The following is a 20,617-nucleotide window of genomic DNA, read 5'->3' as shown; positions in this document are numbered from 1 at the left end:
TGGGTTTTGGGGCCACTGGTGGGTTCAAACTACTGACCTTTTGATTAGCAGCCAAGCACTTTACCATTGCACCACAAGTAGGTTCTGAATATTTTAATAAATATTTATCAAATAATGAGTAGGGTCTGAATATTTTAATAAGATGTGTCATAAATCAGCTGTATGCTTGAAGGTATTAGGTCTGCTTGGCCTACATGACATGATTAAAGAAAGATACAGAAATACTTTCAATATTTGAAGGACCATCTTCATTTTAAAAGATTGCTTTAGGACTCCGACTAGTAAATAGAAGTTACAGAGGAGTGTTTGGGGCTCAGTATAAAGAACTTTCTAATACTTTGAGATATTCACAAATGGAATAAATTGTTTTATGAGTAGTAATCCTTCCACCAGTGAAAATTTTCATGCAACAGAGGATGTGCGTTATGTGTGCATATGAATGGATGGATGGGAGTCGGATAGATGTGGTTTCTTATTCATAGAATACCTTAAAACTGGTGAGTGGATGTGTTTGTGGTGCGTGTGTGTGAGGGCGGGAGGGGAGGAATCATATCCAGAAACTGTTTTCAGTACTCCAGAAGCTAAGGAAAAAACAAATTTCCCCACAGAAATTTTCACTGCCTTTAAAAGCTTCAAAATGCCTTGCTTTTGTCCAGACCAATGTCAGTTAAATGTAGCGACACTGTGTATCACATAGGTCCATAGCTCCAATGGGCTGTTAGTTAAGAATTACTTTTGATTTTTGTAAAAAATCATGATGTTTTAATTGTCAAATAAATACAGTAACGAGTCATAGTAGCTAAGAGTGTATATGGCTCTGGTGTCAGGTTTGCTCAAGTTGACGAAATGTCTTAGGTAACTCTCTTGTTTCTCTGAGGCTCAGTTATCACATCTTTGGGTATAATGATAATATCCACCTCATAGATTTCTTGTGAAAAATTGAGTGAGATGATGACTGCCGGTGTTAAGCATTTCTTATTGTATCAGATCCAACTTGCTGTAGCCAGTATGAGTTACTGTCTCTCCAAAATTGCCAAAATTACTAGTAAAAAGAAAAAACTGAAAAACTTGGAAGATCTGACATTATTTTATGATGAAAATTATTTTGACCTACAGAGAGGATTTATTTTGCTTCAGGGGTGTCATTTCTTCTGTACTGGTAACCAAACAGTTTACTCCATTTTGTGCAACAATTTATAATGAGCCTTAAAAGAACTACTGATTATCTTAGGGTTTTTGGCTCAATTACCTATTTCAAATGCTCAATGACTAAGGGAAGCCTGTCATTTTCTCCTCTCCTGCACACTGGAGCAAACAATAGACTGTGAATAGAGCAAATCAGGAGAGACACAAATACCAGTATAAGGGGCCCATTGTGTTTAGTTTGTAGCCCTGTCATATGGTTTTAATTTAGGTCGGCTGATGGATTATGACAGACCGACAGATAGCACATTGTTCCTTTCATGGATTCTCTAGACACTTTAATATTCCTATTCTTATCTGTCCATTTTGCTTCCAAAGCTGAAATGAAATGGGATTACGGCATTCACTTTGTTTTCCTGTGCTAAGTGATTATCTCTGAAGTACAATTTTGTGATTAGGCGAGACAGCATGCATACACTCAGCTAATGCTGATTTCCCCCAGGGTGTAGAACAGGTAAATTCATAATGAATGGATGTTGTGCTTTGATTTCAGATGGATGTTAAACCTCACCATACTTGGTAGATTTTATTTAAAAACTCTACTTAATTATTCTAAAATTAACAGGAGAATATTAAAATTGAACTTTAGAAATATGGCATTTAAACTTAAGTCAAGGGTGCTAACTGCTTATGAATGTTAATCCTCATCAAAAAAGTGGAAAAATAGAAAACATACCTGACATACATCGGTGAGTGTTTGGTCATTGAAAATCTTTTAAATTATTTATGTTCCTCCTGATTAATTTTTTAAATGTCTGAACACAGCTTGTATTTGTATTGTCAAATTCTAGTGTTCCTGATTTTGAAAACTACAGTAATTATTCAGCTAATTAGTGTCATAGTATTGTCATAGTGTTTTGGTCATGGGGGGCTTTTTTTTGCAAGAAGCTTGGAGTTGTTGGTTAGCATGGTATTTTTTTTTTAGCTATCTTTTTCTTTAAAACAACTTGCATATGAGAGACTAATTTTGAAAAGGATTGTGTCTCAAAATTAGACACAGTTTGACCAAACCACCAGAGTAGATGATTGGCACCCAAACCATACCTTTACACCGATTTACTTAAAATAAGCATTGGCTATAATATTGTGAATCTTGAAATGGGAAGTATATAATGTGCAATTTTCCAAACTTATCTCAATTGAAACCCTTTTTGACAAGGAATATTGAAGCTAGTCAGAACTTCACATAGGAAATGATTAGATGGCTTCATTCTTTTACCAGCTTCTATTTCCCACACTTAAATCTCTTAGCACAGTGTCCAGGATATATTGTTCTTGTTGTTGTTAGCTGCCATCGAGTCAGTTCCGACTCATACCGACCTTGTTCACAACAGAAAGAAACACTACTCAGCCCTGCGCCATCGTTACAATTGTTGCTGTGCTTGAGCTCATTGTTGCAGCCATTCTGTCAATTCACCTCCTTGAGGGTCTTCCTCTTTTCCGCTGACCCTAAACTTTGCCAAGCACGATGTCCTTCTCCAGGGCCTGATCCCTCCCAACAACATGTCCAAAGTATGTAAGATGCAGTCTCACCGTCCTTGCTTCTAAGGAGCATTCTGGCTGTACTTCTTCCAAGACAGGTTTGTTCATTCTTTTGGCAGTCCATGGTATATTCAATATTCTTTGCCAGCGCCACAATTCAAAGACATCAGTTCTTCTTCAGTCTTCCTTTTTCATCGTCCAGTGTTCGCATGCATATGATGCAATTAAGAATAATATGACTTGGGTCAAGCGCACCTTAGTCTTCAAGGTGACATCCTGCTTTTCAACTCCTTAAAGACGTCCTTTGCAGATTTACCCAATGCAGTGTGTCTTTTGATTTCTTGACTGCTGCTTCCATGGGTGTTGATTGTAGATCCAAGTAAAATGAAATCATTGACAACTTCAGTCTTTTCTCAGTTTATCATGATGTTGTTCATTGGTCCAGTTGTGAGGTTTTTTGTTTTCTTTATGTTGAGGTTCAATCCATACTGAAGGTGTGGTCTTTGATTTTCATTAGTAAGTGCTTCAAGTCCTTTTCATTTTCAGCAAGCAAGGTTGTGTAATCTGCATAACGCAGGTTGTTAATGAGTCTTCCTCCAATCCTGATGCCCTGTTCTTCTTCATATAGTCCAGCTTCTCGGATTATTTGCTGAGCATACAGATTGAATAGGTATGGTGAAAAGATAAAACCCTAACGCACACCTTTCCTGACTTTAAACCAATCAGTATCCCCTTGTTCTGTCCAGATAACTGCCTCTTGACCTATGTACAGGTTCTTCATGAGCACGATTAAGTGTTCTGGAATTCCCATTCTTCTTAGTGTTATCCATAATTTGTTATGATCCACACAGTTGAATGCCTTTGCATAGTCAGTAAAACACAGGTAAACATCAAATTTACACATGAACCACTAAGGCCAAAGATGAAGAAATCGATTTTTATCAGCTGCTGCAGTCTGAAATTGCTCGAACGTGCAGTCAGGATGCAGTGATAATTCCTGATGATTTTAATGCAAAAGTTGGAAATGAAGGATCAGTAGTTGGAAAATATGGCCTTGGTGATAGAAAAAATGCCGGAGATTGAATGATAGAATTTTGCAAGACCAATGACTTCTTCATTGCAGATACCTTCTTTCACCAATATAAATGGTGACTATACACATGGACCTCGCCAGATGGAACACACAGGAATCAAATTGACTATATCTGTGGAAAGAGACGATGGAAAAGCTCAATATCATCAGTCGGAACAAGGCCAGGGGTCGACCATGGAACAGACCATCAATTGCTCACATGCAAGTTCAAGCTGAAACTGAAGAAAATCAGAGCAAGTCCACGAGAGCCAAAATATGACCTTAAGTTCATCTGACCTGAATTTAGAGACCACCTGAAGAATAGATTTGACGCATTAAGACACTAGTGACCGAAGACCAGACTAGTTGTAGAAGGACATAAAGAACATCATCCATGAAGAAAGCAAGAGGTCATTGAAAAGACAGGAAAGAAAGAAAAGACCAAGATGGATGTCAGAGGAGACTTTGAAACTTGCTCATGAGTGTCGAGCAGCTAAAGCAAAAGGAAGAAATGATGAAGTAAAAGAACTGAAGATTTCAAAGGGAGGCTCGAGAAGACAAAGTAAAATATTATAATGACATGCGCAAAGAGCTGGAGATAGAAAACCAAAAAGGAACACTCTTGGCATTTCTCAAGCTGAAAGAACTGAACAAAAAATTCAAGCCTCGAGTTGCAATAGTGAAAGATTCTATGGGGGAAATATTAAACAGCACAGGAAGCATCAAAAGAAGATGGAAGGAATACACAGTCATTATACCAAAAAGAATTAGTTGATGTTCAGCCATTTCAAGAGGTAGCATATGATTAGGAACCAATGGTACTGAAGGAAGAATTCCAAGCTCCTCCGAAGGCATTGATGAAAAACAAGCCTCCAGGGATTGACAGAATATCAGTTGAGATGTTTCAACAAATGGACGCAGCAGTAGAGGTGCTCAGTCGTCTATGCCAAGAAATACGGAAGACAGCTTCCTGGCCAACTGACTGGAAAAGATCCATATTTGTGCCTATTCCTGAGAAAAGTGATCCAACCGAATGTGGAAATTATAGAACAATATCATTAATACCGCATGCAAGCAAAATTTTGCTGAAGATCATTCAATAACGGCTGTAGCAGTGTATCGACAGGGAACTGCCAGAAATTCAGGCTGGCTTCAGTTCAGTATATATCAGAGCTCAATAAATTTTACTTCTTCTTATTTTCATAGTTTTCAAATTGAGTGAAATCAAAGCTTTAATAAGTTGATAGGTAATTTTCAATAATAAAGCACATTCATTTGGAATAAATTACTTTTATTCAAAGTTCAAGGTAAAAACCGATCCATTAAAATTTTTAATTTTCTTTAGGGTCATGGTCTTATGGGGCAATCCAGTCAATTGGCATAGTATAGCTCTTCAAGTTTGTGTTTTACCTCCTAGTATGGTGAGTAGTGTCTAAGGTTTTAAAAGCTTACTAATGCCATCTAAGATACAGCTATTGGCCAGCATTCACCTGGAACAAAAGAGGAAGAAGGAAAGCCAAGAATCAGAAGGAACTGGACCATAGAACTATTTTGAGACCAAAAGAACTAGATGATGCGCAACTACCACTACCAAAAGTTCTGATCAGAGACACAATAGACTATGGCCCTGAGTTACCCTTTAAACCTTGAATCAAAACTATCCCCTGAAGTAACCTTTAAGCCAAATAACAGTTTAATTCAAAAAGTAAAGATTATTTACTTTACTGAAAAAGTGAAAAAAAAAGTGTTACCGTCTTTTAAACAATGATCTATGTAAGACCAAATGAATAACAGCTATTCTAAAGCATAGATGAGGAGAGCGGAGAGTTTAAGTCAACAGAATGAAACAATTAGAACAGAAATAATGAAAACATTGACACAATGTAAATAATCTAATGAATTCCACTGATCATTATGTTTAGAAACTGTTGAATGGGAGCAGGTTTTGCTGTGTATATTTTCACCAAAAATAAAATGAAATATTAAAAAAAATAAAGAAAAAAATCTTCATCCCCCGTTATGGTTTAGTTGTATGTTCTTTGAACTGTCAGTACTCTTTCTGGTAGACGTGATTAACTCTCCTGAATGCTCTATTTTCACTCATCCTAAAAGACGCCAGGACCTCAAAGCTGTCCTCGTAACTTCAGACACCCATCTAACTGAGATGAGTTGCCTACGTTTTCAACGTTTACTCTAGCACACCTTACATACTTTGGTTATACGGTAAACATGTAATAAATACATTTAGTGAGTGATATGATATTCCAAGGCACTCTCCCAAAGGGGGAATGTGTGTTCCCCACATCATGGGAATATTGGATATAACTTTATGGGCAGTTAGAAAAGCTAAGAAGCAGTGCTGATATGGTAAAAAGGACACTGGATTGGGGGCCAAGACACCTGTGGCTAATAGTCCTAAAGTTGGACCCTGCTTGCTTACTAATTATTTACAAATCAGCATTTCCATTCAATTTATTTTTCAACATTACCGTTTTTACAGCATCCGCCACCTTTGAAGACTTTCAGATTCGTCCCCACGCTCTCTTTGTTCATTCGTATAGAGCTCCAGCTTTCTGTGATCACTGCGGAGAAATGCTGTGGGGTCTGGTACGTCAAGGCCTTAAATGTGAAGGTACGTTACATTCTTCCCTAACCAAGTTTAAGGCATGCTTGAGTTATCTGCTTATATTGTGCACTCTACAACAGTGTCCTATTTCCCTCAAAAGTGTCTTCCAGGCATTTGCTAGGTGCATCCATTCTGTTCTGTTCATTTCCTTAAATTTCCCATCTTCAGCAGATAAATCCGTAATGAATGGATGTTGTGCTTTGATCTGCGATCCCCAGACTGCATATCTTTTCCATGTTTCTCCCCTGTATCACGCTGATTATTTTGGTAACAGACTGAAAGTAAAGTTTGCATCTTAAGTATGCCGGAACTTGGAATGGTAGACATTCAATAAATGTTTGTTGAGATGAACCAAGATTCAGGAGGTTAACCAAAGCATCCAAAGTCACACAGCTATTGAGTGCCAGACTAGAATTGTACCTGTGTTTCTACAGCTCCCCTACAACCCCCCCTCCCTGCCAATAGATAGTCCAAGGGCTATTCATAATCTAGTTATTGGAAAGATCAATTAAAGAGATATTTTTTATCCCCGCTGCACAATTCAAGTTGCTAGAATGCCATAATATAATTTTTAAAACTATATCCAGGTGATAACCTTCTTTGGTGTACTGGGAGAAAGCTATATGTACTCAGCCAATATGACCAAGCATTGATACCATGACCTATAAATAAGCTAACACAATTTTTGAATTTCTGTCTTTGTGAGGAGGGAAGTCAAGAGTCAGTGATCTAGAAGAAACTCTGCCTAAAATGTAGTGTTAGGAAAATTTGTCTCTTCTGCTGTGTGACACATAGGGAAACTCGAGTTACATGGGGAAACTCTGAATGGTGCATCCCTAATTTTAAAATATGCTTCCAATTACTGATCACCTATTATGCCAAAGAGGAGCCCTGGTGGTGCAGTGGTTAGGCGTTTGGCTGCTAACCAGAAAGTCAGCAGTTTGAACCCACCAGCTACTTCTCAGGAGAAAGATGTGGCAGTCTGTTTCTGTAAAGATTTACAGCCTTAGAAACCATATGGGACAGGTCTTCCCTGTCCTGTAGGGTCACTATGAGTTGAAATCGACCCAACGGCAGTGAGTTATTATGCCAAAACCAGCATGTGAGGTATTTTACATATTTTCTTAATAATTCTACGGAGTAGTTATTACCCCCATTTTTCAGACAAAGAAATTGAGGTGAAACCATTTGTCCAAAGTTGTGAAGACAGCAAGTTGTTAAGCCAAAATTCACATCAGTGGATGCCAAAGTTTGTGATGCATTGTGATTAATTTTACCTGTGTATGTCCACCCACATTAGAATTTGTGGCTGCTAAAAATAACTCAGATAATCTATTTGGAATTTTGTCCCTAGATCCTCAAAGCCCAAATCTCTTATATCACAGAACATTAAAAAAAATGATCACTAGGGTCATTACTGAGGTCATCCAACAAAATCAGAATTCCAAACCCAGCTCATATGTAAATTGGGGGAAATAATGAGAAAGTGCTCAATAGAAAATTTGAATTTCTGCAGAGCCTTAAGAAAACCGGAAATAGTAATATTTTTTTAAATCTATAATTTACAGCTAACACTGGAATAACCTTTAGTTTATGGTTGTACCAAAGTCATTTTTATTTTCTCTTTACAGGATGTGGTCTGAATTACCATAAGAGATGTGCATTTAAAATCCCCAACAATTGTAGTGGCGTGAGGCGAAGACGGCTCTCGAATGTTTCCCTCACTGGGCTCAGCACTGTCCGCCCTGTGTCTGCCGAGCTCTCCACCAGTGCCCCTGATGAGCCCCTTCTGGTATGGCCTTCTGTTTATCCATTTCCCCGTTTACATGAGAAATCTGTGGGAAGATGTGATAACAGTGTCAATCCAAGACCGTATGCTGGGAGGGAGGACACAACCAGAGTGTTAATAGATGTGTTTCTTCAGGGCTTGTGTTGGAGATTTGTCAGTGCTTCATCAAATATCCAAGAGCTTTGAAGTTTGCTTTTATCTCCCAGCCTAGTGAAATTATAAAGTACGTGACAAATCATCATGGTCACAGGGCCAGAGTAGCACAAAATAATGCATTAATGTTGCAAAAACATAGTTTGTCAAAATTTGGAAGCCAGTGATTAAAAGATATTCTAATTTGAAGATTATTAGAGTTATCAGTGGCATAACTGAATATTTATTCCATAGAAAATGTGAAATTTGCTCTTATGACAATATGGAAGTCATTTATTGCTTGATGCCCCCTTGTATATATGCAGGTATATTGGCAGAATGACAGGTGTTCGACAAATTCTGTGAGACAAATTGGTGCTTAAAACCTTAAATGTTTCCATTAGTGCTAAAATACATATAGATATGGTTTAAATATTCTTTCAGAAATTTAAATTTGGATTTTCTGATCATTCAAAGCAAAACAAAAATTGTGGAAATTATGTGAATTATTTAAAATAAAGACATTATTCTGAAATAGCCTAATGGTTTGAGGCTGAGGCTAGAAAATTCCTACAATACAACTCTCCTACAACCCCCCTCCCTGCCAATAGATACTCCAAGGACTATTCATAATCTAGCTATTGGGAAGATCAATTAAAGAGAAAAAAACAAAATATTACTAAAATACTCAGGTTAAATAAATAACCTCTTAGCGTGAAAAGAGAAAATGAATTTTGAAGACATCTCTAAAAAGTTGTATTAATTGGACTTCTGGCCAACGTGTCGCCATAGACAGAAGCACCACGCCATCCTGCCACAGCAAAGACCCAAAAACCTAAGTAAAACAGAGACAAACGTCATTCCTGGAGCCTGAACTGCCAAATGAAGAGATAAAGGACTCGGCCAATCACCGAATGGAGTAAGAAACTGACAGAGGACAGAGAGCAGGGAGAGGTACATGCAGAGCGCCCCATCAGCTAATTCAGCACGGATCCTCCATCTTGTACTCCTGTCAGGGATCGGCAGACAGGGAACATGGGACAGCAGCTTTGCGGAACTCCCAGCAGGAGACAGAGCACCTGGTAACCAGCGATACACGCTTTCCCACCCCCCATTCTCTCCCCGCTGCTCTACCTGCGAGGTTCCTGGCTGTTTGCGGTAGCTCCGCCGCCCAGGAAATGCAGCATCCATGCTGCTTGGATTCCCCCCATGCACGTCAGAGATCAGCAGATAGGGAGTATGGGAAGACAGCTTCAGGAATGTCCCAGCAGGAGACAGAGCACCCAGTAATGAGCGATATACACTTTCCTAACCCTCCCTATTCTTCCCTCCCCGCTTTGGCCTCCTCTGCTTCCCACCAGCCATAGTCTCTTGGCCAGGAGGCCACTACTTTGGCCTCAGGCTGCTTGGATTCGCCCTGCCCACACTGGCTGGGCCCCTGAGCTGGTGTTGGTTCTCTGTCTCTTTTGGTTTCTTCTGTGCCTCCTAACACTTCCCCCTCCTTTTTCTGGAACACCTGACTCTGTGTGCCATCTTTGCAACTTCTTGAAAGGCTGTGAAGCCACGCTGGACTGGGGAACCACTCCCCCAACCTGAGATACCAAGCTGGTAGGATCCCTGGGGCTTTTTTTTCCCTTGTTTTGCTTTTGTTCTGTTTTGATTTGTTTTGTTTGTTTTTCTTTTCACAGCTTGGGAGCCCCTTCTAGCTGGGCTCATTGCATGGCTTAGAAGCCACTCCCCCAGTCTGCACAGCCACTTAGGTGGGAACCCTGGGGGTGTTTCTTTTTGTCTTTTTTTTTTCTTTTCTTTCTCTTTTTCCCTTTCTGTCTTTCTTCATTTCTCAGTTCTCACCTCTCTACACTTACCTTCTTTTCCTGTCTCCTTAATACCTGGAGCTGTGTGACATCTATACCTCTCTAGCCAGGCTATACTATGCAGCCTGAGAGCCACTTCCCTGGTCTTAACAGCCCCACTGGTGGGGCTCCAGGGCTCCTGGGGGCTTTTCTTTTCCAAATTTTTATCTAGTTATTTTTATTCTTTCTTTTCCCTTTTTTCCCCTTTGCTTTTCTCCATTTATTGGTTTCTCATCTCTCCACTCCAATGTCAAGCTCCCTTAGCACTCTTTTTGTTGTTGTTTTTTTCTTTGTTTGCGTATTTGTTTTTGGCTCCTCTGTTTCTCTCTTCTCTTTCCCATACCCCTATTAGCTCCACACATCACCACCTCCTCACTCTTTCCTGCCTACCTGCACCACGCACTGAACATCACACCCCTGAGGAGCACAGGCATGGCCTACTGGAACCTGCCCAGCACTGATTCCTGGCCCATCCTGTCAGCCCTAGTACGTACCACAAACAGCCCATCCCAGCCCCTTCCCTTCAACTGGACCTGCCTTGCTGCACCATAGCTGAATGACTGGCCCTGCCATTGGACAAGGAGGTGAAAAATATTGTGACTACAGATGACCAAACAACAAAGAACGTAGAGCTTGCCTGATCAGCCATGACCAAATAAAACAAAAAAGCAGGATGAAACAAACAAATCTACAATCAAGAAACTAAGAAAATAACTACTGAATGTTCCAAAGACAGCAGACAATATAAAACCATATTAAAAAAAAAAACAGGACAGGATGGTTCTAGTAGGCATTCAAAATAAAACACCAGATGATTTTCCAGTAGAAGAAAAGACACTAGAACTACCTGACAGGGATTTTGAATCTCTAATATTCAGAGCAATCCAAGAGTTAAAGCAAAAAACAGACAAAAATGAGGAAAAATAGACAAATTTATGGAAAAGGCAGAAAATTCATGGAAAATACAGACAAAAAAATGGAACAATTCAGGAAAATAATACAGGGACAAAATGCCAAAATAAATTCACACCTAGAAATCATATTAGAACAACTTGAAATCCAAAAGATAAAACAAGATTTCAGAAATGGACAGTGTCATAGAAGGGCTGAGGAGCATCTTAAAAACCATGGAAGACAGAATCAGCAAAATTGAAGACAAACACTTGGCTACAACTCTGAGGAAAAATCAGAAAAAAGAACAAGGAAAAATGAAGAAACCCTGAGAATTATGTGGGATACTATCAAAAGCAAAAATGAGGAAGTGATCAGAGTTCCAGAACAGAGAGAGAACATGAAAAACAGAGAGGATCATTGAAGAATTGCTGACAGAAAACTTCTCTAATATCATGAATGATGAAAAGCTGACCATCCAAGAAGCTCAATGAACCCCATATAGGACAGACTCCAAAAGAAAAACACCAAGGCATATCATAATCACACTTGCTAAAACCAAAGATAGAGAAAAAATCCTGCAAGCAGCTTGAGAAAAACAAAAAGTCACATACAGAGGAGAAACAATGAGACTAAGCTCTGACTATTCAGCAGAAACCATGCAGGCAAGAAGGCAATGTGATGACATATATAAAACCTTGAAAGAAAAAGTTGCCAACCAAGAATAATACTTCAAAACTTTCATTCAAAGACGATGGTGAAATTAGGACATTTCCCATATGTAAAAACCAGACCAAACTTATAAGAATTATTAAGGGGAGTCCTTTGGTCTGAGAACAAACAACATCAGACAGCAGCCTGAATCTAGGACGCAAAATTGTTCCAGCCAGATACCAACCTAGGAAATGAACTCTCAAGGACTATACAAAACCAAAAGAATTGCAATAGGGAATGCGAGAGGTTAATCTGTAAATGGCAATGTCATAACAATAAAGGAGGGAATAAACAGTATAGGTATAGAACTTTCTAATGGAGAGGAAGGCAAGGCGATACCATGTAGTAATAGACTGGTTCAAACCTAGGAAGATAAGGGTAAATTTCAAGTAACCACAGAGAAAGTTAAACCTACTCATCAAAATAGAGAAGAAAAACATAAAGTCTCAATAAAAACAAAATCTATAAAAAGAAAAGAAATCCACAAACAAAAGGAACTCAGCACGGGACAGTAAGAGAAACAAAGAAAATGTTAGCACCACCACAAAATGACAGCAATAAACTTACACCTATCAATAATTACAGTGAATGTAAACCCAGTGGGGGGAAAAAAACAGTGCCGTCAAGTCGATTCTGACGCATAGCGACCCTATAGGACAACATAGAACTGCCCCATAGAGTTTCCAAGGAGCGCCTGCTGGATTTGAACTGCCGACCTTTGGTTAGCAGCTGTAGCACTTAACCACTATGCAACCGGGGTTTCTACACTGAATGTAAATGGTCTAAATGCACCCATAAAGAGACACAGAGTGATAGAATGGATAAAGTGATATATGTACACTCATGTTCATTGCAGCATTGTTCACAAAAGCAAAAAGGTGGAAACAACCTAGATGCCCATCAACAGATGAATGGATAAACAAACTGTGGTACAATACAGGAAGGGTCAGCACAACTGGACCAAACCAAAAGCAAAGAAGTTTCCCAAATAAACCGAATGCTTTGAAGGCCAGCTTAGCAGGGGTGGGGGTTTGGGGACCATGGTTTTAGGGGATATCTTGGTCAAATGGCATAATAAAATCTATTAAGAAAACACTCTGCATCCCACTTTGGAGAGTGGCATCTGGGGTCTTAAACGCCAGCAGGCAACCATTTAAGATGCATCAATTGGTCTCAATCCACCAGGAGCAAAGGAGAATGAAGAACACCAAAGACCCAAGGTAATTATGAGCCCAAGAGACAGAAAGGGCCACATAAATCAGAGACTACATCAGCCTGAGACCAGAAGAACTAGGTGGTGCCCGGCTACAACTGATGACTGCCCTGACAGGGAACCAAGAGAGAATCCCTGATGGAGCAGGAGAGCAGTGGGATATAGACCTCGAATTCTCATAAAAAGACCAGACTTAATGGTCTGACTGAGACAAGAAGGACCCCAGAGGTCATGGTCCCCAGACCTTCTGTTAGTCCAAGGTAGGAATCATTCCCAAATCCAACTCTTCAGACAGGGATTGGACTGGACTATAAGATAGAAAATGATACTGGTGAGGAGTGAGCTTCTTGTATCAAGTAGACACATGAGACTATCTGGGCAGCTCCTGTCTGGAGGGGAGATGAGGAGGCAGAGGGGGACAGAAGCTGGCTGAATGGACCCAGAAATACAGGGTGGAGAAAAGGAATGTCCTGTCTCATTAGGGGGAGAGTAGCTAGGAGCATATAGCAAGGTATATATAAATTTTTGTATGAAAGTCTGACTTGATTTGTAAACTCACTTAACACACAGTACAAAAAGGAAAAAACTGTGATACATACACACAGTTGAGTATTACGCAATGATAAAGAACAACAATGAATCTGTGAAGCATCTCAACATGGATGCATCTAAAGGACATTATGCTTAGTGAAATAAGTCAATCACAAAAGGACAAATATTGTATGAGACCACTACTGTAAAAACTCATGGAAAGGTTTACATACAAAAATAAACAATATTTGATGGTTACAAAGGAGGGGAGGAGTAGGTATGGAAAAACAGTTAATAGACAGTAGATAAGTGGTAACTTGGGTGAAGGGGTAAGACAGTACACAATGCTGGGGAAGCCAGTACAGCCTGTACAAGGCAGGGCCATGGTAGCTCTATACACACCCAAACTCCCTGAGGTACCGAATTGCTGAGCTTAGGGCTGTGGTGAACATGGTCTCCGGGAACATCTAGATCAATTGGCATGACAGAGTTTATAAAGAAAATGTTCTATGTTCTCCTTTGGTGAGTAGCATCTGGGGTCTTAAAAGCCCATGAGCACCCATCTAGGATATGCCGCTGGTCTCATCCCTTTGGGAGCAAGGAAGAATGAGGAACACTAAAGACACAAGGGAAAGATCAGTTCAAAGGACTAATGGACCATATCTACCATGGCCTCCACCAGACTGAGTCCAGTACAACTAGATGGTGCCCGGCTGCCACCACTGACTGTTTTGACAGTGATCACAATAGAGGGTCCTAGACAGAGCTGGAGAAAAATGTACAACAGAATTCTAACTCAAAAAGAAAGACCAGGCTTGCTGGCCTGACAGAGACTGGAGAAACCCTGAGAATATGGACTCCAGACACCCTTTCAGCTCAGTAATGAGGCCACTACCGAGGTTCACCCTTCAGCCACAGATTGAACAGGCCCATGGAACAAAACAAGACTAAGGGATACAGCAGCCTTGGGGCAGGGACTGGAAGGCAGGAGGGAACAGGAAAGCTGGTAATAGGGAACCCAGCACTGAGAAGGGAGAATGTTGACATGTTGTGGGGTTGTTAACCAATGTCATACAGCGATGTGTGTACAAACTATTTGATGAGAAACCAGTTCTGTAAACCTTCATCTAAAGTTTAATTAAAAAAAAAAAGCTCCTAAAAAAAAAGGATTAATTCATTGTTTGGAAAATATTTTATTGTGATTCTTATACCACCTAAATTTGTTACAGTATAAACCAGACATATAACCCAAATGATTGCTCATTTTGATAAATAGGAAAATTCCATGTACACTTTTTCCAGGCCTTTTTTTTTTGAGGAGGGGAGGGGGGTTCTTGTGTTTTCAATCCTTCATTAAGTGAACTTGTAGGGGAAAAAGGTAAGTAATAAATCCACCAATAAGTAGAAAAATATATTATGTTTTCGTTGCTATTCAGGATACACGTGTGTGATTTTACGTGTGTGTGTGTGTGAATATATATATTTGAGTTATTCCATAAGTTTGTATTAATTGGAATTCATAATATTCTTACTTAAAGGTACTAAAATAAAAATATATTGGCTTTTTAAATAATGCTCAGGTCACCTTCCCAACCCTTTACTTCTTAAACCAAAAAAAAAAAAAAAAAAAAACCACTAAAGACCAAAAAAAGTTTTTTTTTTTTTTGGTCTTTAGTTCTTAACTGAGTTTAAATTTTTATAAGCAGTGACTTTACAAGTTAGAGCAGTTACTCCTGTGTCTTAAGTATAGTCACTAAGGATCATACTGTTTAAAGGACAAACATTAAAAAACAAGTTTAGGAAACAATTATAAATTGTGTCTTGTTTTCATTTTTTATCAGGAAAAGTTTTTTTTTTTAATTGTTTAATATACCGCGCAAGAAATGTAAAGTTCTAAACAAAAGTGATCGATCGTTACAATAGATAACATATTTATGTAATTAATGCTAAAAATTATTTGTTTTCAACCTAGCTCAGTTTAATGTAATATATACATTGTGTGTGTGCATGTGTATATATGTATATATTCAACACGGACAGCACTGGGTTTTATATATATATATATATACACATAACATATATATGGAAACCATGGTGGCGTAATGGATAAGAGCTATGGCTGCTAGTCAAAAGGTCGGCAGTTCAAATCCACCAGATGCCCCTTGGAGACCCTATGGGGCAGTTCTACTCTGTCCTTTAGGATCATTATGAGTCGGAATCGACTCAATGGCAATGGGGTTTTTTATTGTATTATATATACCTAACATCATACATATATGATTTAGGTTTTATAAGTATAAATTCAATGTTATACATAATTAAAATATCATATGCATGCCTATATGTATGTAAATATTATTTAGGTTATGTAACTATAATCTTTAATACAAGTGTTTTCTGTTTTCAAATTATTTAATTTATTTGACCAAATAATTTGTTTGAATTACAAGTTATTTTTATATAACATGCTGAAATTTTATTGGCTCTTTATTGTTTTATTGCTTAATGGAAATTTTTTAGAGTAAAATGCTTTTTTAAATTTTTTTAAAATACATTTTTTAAAAATCAGATTTTAACCATGTTTGTCAGTAATGCTTGTAAAATGATGTTCAGTTGAGATATTTATGAGGTGAGAAAACACTGGGGCCATCAAATCTTTGGAAAATTATTGGTATAAGTTTTTATAACCTTGTGACCAGAAATTCCACTCCGTTATATATAAAATGCTCTTCAGGTAACCTTTAAATGGGAAATGCCCTTGGGAATAATGTTTGTGACAATATGTGACACACTGGCTCTCAAAATACTTTTTACATATATCATTGTCTTTTGTGCCCTCCTGGGGTGACTCCATGTCTCTCCCCTTATCCAGTTACTAAGAAAGTAGGAAATGTTGGTCTGCAAGAAAGAGAACACACATTTCCTTGTTGCTTTGGGTCATGCCCTAGCTATTTTGGATAGCAACAAAACTACCCTTCTCTACCCAGGTATGCTTGGAGTACAACAAATATGTCTGTTTTTATTCCTGGGCAAGAAAAGGCCAGTAATTATAGTTTAAATGGTATGGCGACTGCTTAGTAAGAGGTGATAATATGTTATCAGTAGTAAAACCTTTTAATCTTATATTCGAAAAGAGCTTTTTCCTCTTTTGAAAGGGGTGATGATCTACCTAAGGATGCCATTACTCACTGATGCCACTAGACTCTCCATTTTGCAAGAAAGCCATATTGGTATTCTCTCAAATATAAGTATACTGGTATTCTCTCAAATGTAAAAAGATGATTTTTCCTCTTCCATAGTTTGAGTGACTGTTTTCACTATAAAATCACCAGTTTGATACAGATTAAGGGATTGGTAATTCTACTAGTTTATCCATTTTAGCATATAAATTGATCCTCAGATTTCTTTAATGCTGCTAAGATAGAAATTTATAACAATGTAGATCATCTGAAAATCCTTTGGCAGTAAACTTTATCTGTTATTCTAACCATAAAATAGTCCATTCTTAAGAAAATCCAACATGTATTCAATTTATGACATGACAGCTTTATGAGAGTGTGTCTTTTTGTAAATCATCACCAGTGTTAGAAGTAAACAAAGGAAGAACTCTGTAGACTTTAAGTAGGACACACTAATATATTTTATCATTATATGTAAGTATACTTATCAAGATTATATTAATCTCCTAAACTTTTAGACAGTTGCTGATAAAGAGCCGTTGCTTTTGACAATGGCAGAAGAGCAGTCGACATTAAGTGATCCTATCATTTCTCTCTTCTTTGCCCATCTTTTTTTATTTTTGTTTCTAAGTGTCCATATGGTATTTGGGAAAAGTCAAAGTTAATGGAAACCATGTCATGAAAGATGTAGTCTAAGGCGAAAAGGGTAATAATCTGTTTTAGGACTTCTCCTAACCATGAAGGAGAATCTTGTATCAGATCAACTCTCCTGCCACAGACAACTATAGAAACTGAATAAAATGTGACAGAACAAAACAAAACACAATTTGAAGACATCTGAGAAGAACCAAGACAGTCAGGGGTTAAGGATTCAATATCCTAGCAAGAAGGAAAGCTCAGAGAGGTCAATGCAAAGGGCACCCCCCAACACCAAAGAATTATTGGGCCCAAAATTTCAGTAGTGCCAAGGTTGAAAACCCATGGTGTAGAAAAAAGCTGTGGGACTTCTGGGTTTATTAAAAAGCCATAATTAATAAGATAATGTGGTATTACAGAAGTACAAAAAAAGAAAAAACAGTGGAATAAAATAGAGAATCCAGAAACATACTTGCACATACAGGCCAACTGTTTTATGGCAAGCATAGATAGCACTGTCATGAGAAAAGAATGGTCTTTTCAATAAATATTCCTGGGACCAATTAGATATCCATATGGAAAAATATATATATATATATATGTTTTTTCCATATATATATCCATATCCATCTGGAAAATATATAAAAATCAACTCTAGGTAGGCCAACATAGAAGAATAGAAGAACTCGAGACAGGAAAGGGTTTTTTACACAGAACTCAAATCACTGATGACAAAGGAAAAAGATGATAAGTGGGACATATTAAAATTAAGAAATTATTTTCATCAAAATCTAACATGAAAACAGAGGAAAAGTAAGTCACAGAGTGGGAGAAGATATTTTCAAAACATATATCCTATAAAAGACTCATATCTGGAATGTGTAAAAAACATCTACAAATAAGTTCTAAGACAGACAGCCTCATTTCAAATATGGGCAAAATACTTGAACAGCACTTTACAAAAGAAGGTAGCCAGTTAACATGAAAATGTGCTCAACACCATTAATTACCAAGGAACTTAAAGTTAAATCTACAATGAGATATCCCTACATCAGAATATTTGATATGGGGTGGGGAAGGGGGGACTGACAGTAACAAGTGTTGGTGAAGATATAGAGCAACTGGAACTTCCATTCACTGCTATTGGGACTATACATTGGTTCAACATTTGGAAAACTGTTCGGCAGTTATCTTCTAAAGCTGAACGTATGGATATCATGGGGCACAGAATTTTCACTCCATGCTATATAGCCAACAAAAATGTATACATACACGCACAGAAAGTTATATACAAACATATTGTTAACATCCTTATTTATAACAGATAAAAACTGGAAATGAATTGATTGTGGTATATTCATACTATAGAATAGCATTAAAAAAAAAATTGCTGTTGACTCATAACAACCTTATAAGACAGAGTAGAACTGCCCCATATGACTTCCAAGGAACGGCTGGTGGATTCAAACTGCTGATCTTTTTGGTGAGCAGCTGAGCTCTTAACAACTGTGCCACCAGGGCTCCAGAATAACATATAGCAACAAAAGGAATGAAGTATTGACTCACTCAAAGACATAGATGAATCTCACAACATAATATTGAAAGAAGTCAAACAAAAAAGAGTATATACTTAACAATCCAATATATGACATTTAGATCAGGCAAGACTAATTTATACTGAAAGAGGTCAGAATAATGGTTCATCTTAGCAAGGAGCTAACTGGGAGGGAGCAGAAGGATGCCTTCGGGTTACTGGAAAATATTCTATATATTGATCTGGTGGATGTTAAATGGATTTATGCATGTTTAAAACCTCATCAAGCTATACAGCAAGAATTTCGTGCACTTTACTCCATACAAGGAACCCTGGTGTCGCAGTGGTGAAGCTCTCAGCTGCTAACCGAAAAGTCGGCAGTTTGAACCCACCAGCCACTCCACGGGAGAAAGATGTGGCAATCTGCTTTTGTAAAGATTACAGCCTTGGAAACCCTATGGGTCAGTTCTACATTGTCCTATATACAGGGTCACTATGAGTCGGAATTGACTCAGCAGCAATGGGTTTGCTTTAGGTTTTTGATTTTACTAGGTATAAATTATTCCTCAGTAAAGATGTTTTAAAATGATAACAGCAAATAACTATCCAAATAGCAAGTAATGAAATCATGAGAGTCGTCTATCACAAGTCATGTGAGAAAAAAATTATATCAGAATAATTCATAATTGAATTTAGTTCCAAGATTCCTCCCAGCCAATTAAAAAAAAATGAGGTTACATAATTTATATTATCCAGTAAGAAGCATAAATTCTTGGGTGGTATTTAATAGTAATTTAATAGTAATGTACCACATTAGTCCTTGAATACATAATATTCATCTGCATAATAAGCACTGTTTCGTGTGGTGGTTTTCACCACAGTGTAAAATTGTAATTCCTGTGATCTTACTTCAAGGGGGAAAAAAAAAGCGAAGAGAACTATGGTATAATATTATAAGCAACTGCTAAAGAAGTAGGTAGTTCTCTTTTCTGCTCTATGGACATTTCTGGTGTTTCTAACTTGATACTAAGATAGAATGTCAAATACCTAGAGTTATATGTTTTCTAACATTTTTTTCTTCAAAATAATGATCCCATAAAATATTCTGCAAAAAAAAAAAAAAGCTTCCTAATGAAATAATGAAATAAGATTGGAAAATGTTTCATGTTCCATCTAAGCATTGGCGATCACAATACTGATTTAAAAATAGTTAAAGTTCCTAGAAGTCTTGCAATAATAAAATCATTGTTCCCAAACTGACTTGAATATGGAACCCCTTTTCTCATAAAACCGTAAGACCTTATGGAGGAAAAACATGCTTTGGGAAATAGCAACTTAGAGGAATAAATGAGTAAATGTTTGTTGCATAGACCATCTTCAAATATGATGAGCTGAATGGCATTCAGCTCAAGTATAAATTCCAGTGAGAGCCCTGGATAAAGGTATTTCGGGCTGCTGATTGAAGGAAAATCCATGAACTTGACTACCAGATGTATAGGTGGAAAGATAATATCTTATTTTGGAAATTGAGAAGCTTGATTTATTTCCTCTCCAATGATAAAGTTTTGCCGCCTCTGCATGAAAATATCCCATAAGAGCGCCTGCAAATAGGGTTACTTTTTTTTTTCCCCTCAAAAGTCACGTTTAAATGTGTTCACGTGAGCAGTTGTCCCTGAGTTCTGCACATACTTCATGTCAGTCCAGAAATGTTTAAGAGCAGGTATTACTGGCTAACAATCCTTGATAGGACCTTAATCTACAC

At 37.9% G+C, this 20,617-nt stretch overlaps 1 protein-coding gene across 4 annotated transcripts in view; it reads left to right on the top strand.

Moving 5' to 3' along the window:
• The window catches only part of PRKD1 (protein kinase D1), a 400,955-nt gene that overhangs the window by 300,678 nt on the left and 79,660 nt on the right, over nucleotides 1-20,617 (top strand). For all 4 annotated transcript variants that reach the window (XM_049898953.1, XM_049898955.1, XM_049898954.1 and 1 more), the window contains exons 3-4: nucleotides 6,258-6,389; nucleotides 8,015-8,175. In XM_049898953.1, coding sequence (XP_049754910.1) covers nucleotides 6,258-6,389; nucleotides 8,015-8,175 — 293 coding nt within the window. The remainder of the gene's footprint in view (nucleotides 1-6,257; nucleotides 6,390-8,014; nucleotides 8,176-20,617) is intronic.

This window comes from Elephas maximus, chromosome 10, assembly GCF_024166365.1.
Source record: "Elephas maximus indicus isolate mEleMax1 chromosome 10, mEleMax1 primary haplotype, whole genome shotgun sequence".
NCBI lineage: Eukaryota > Metazoa > Chordata > Mammalia > Proboscidea > Elephantidae > Elephas > Elephas maximus.
This window is presented reverse-complemented; position numbering and strand designations above follow the sequence as displayed.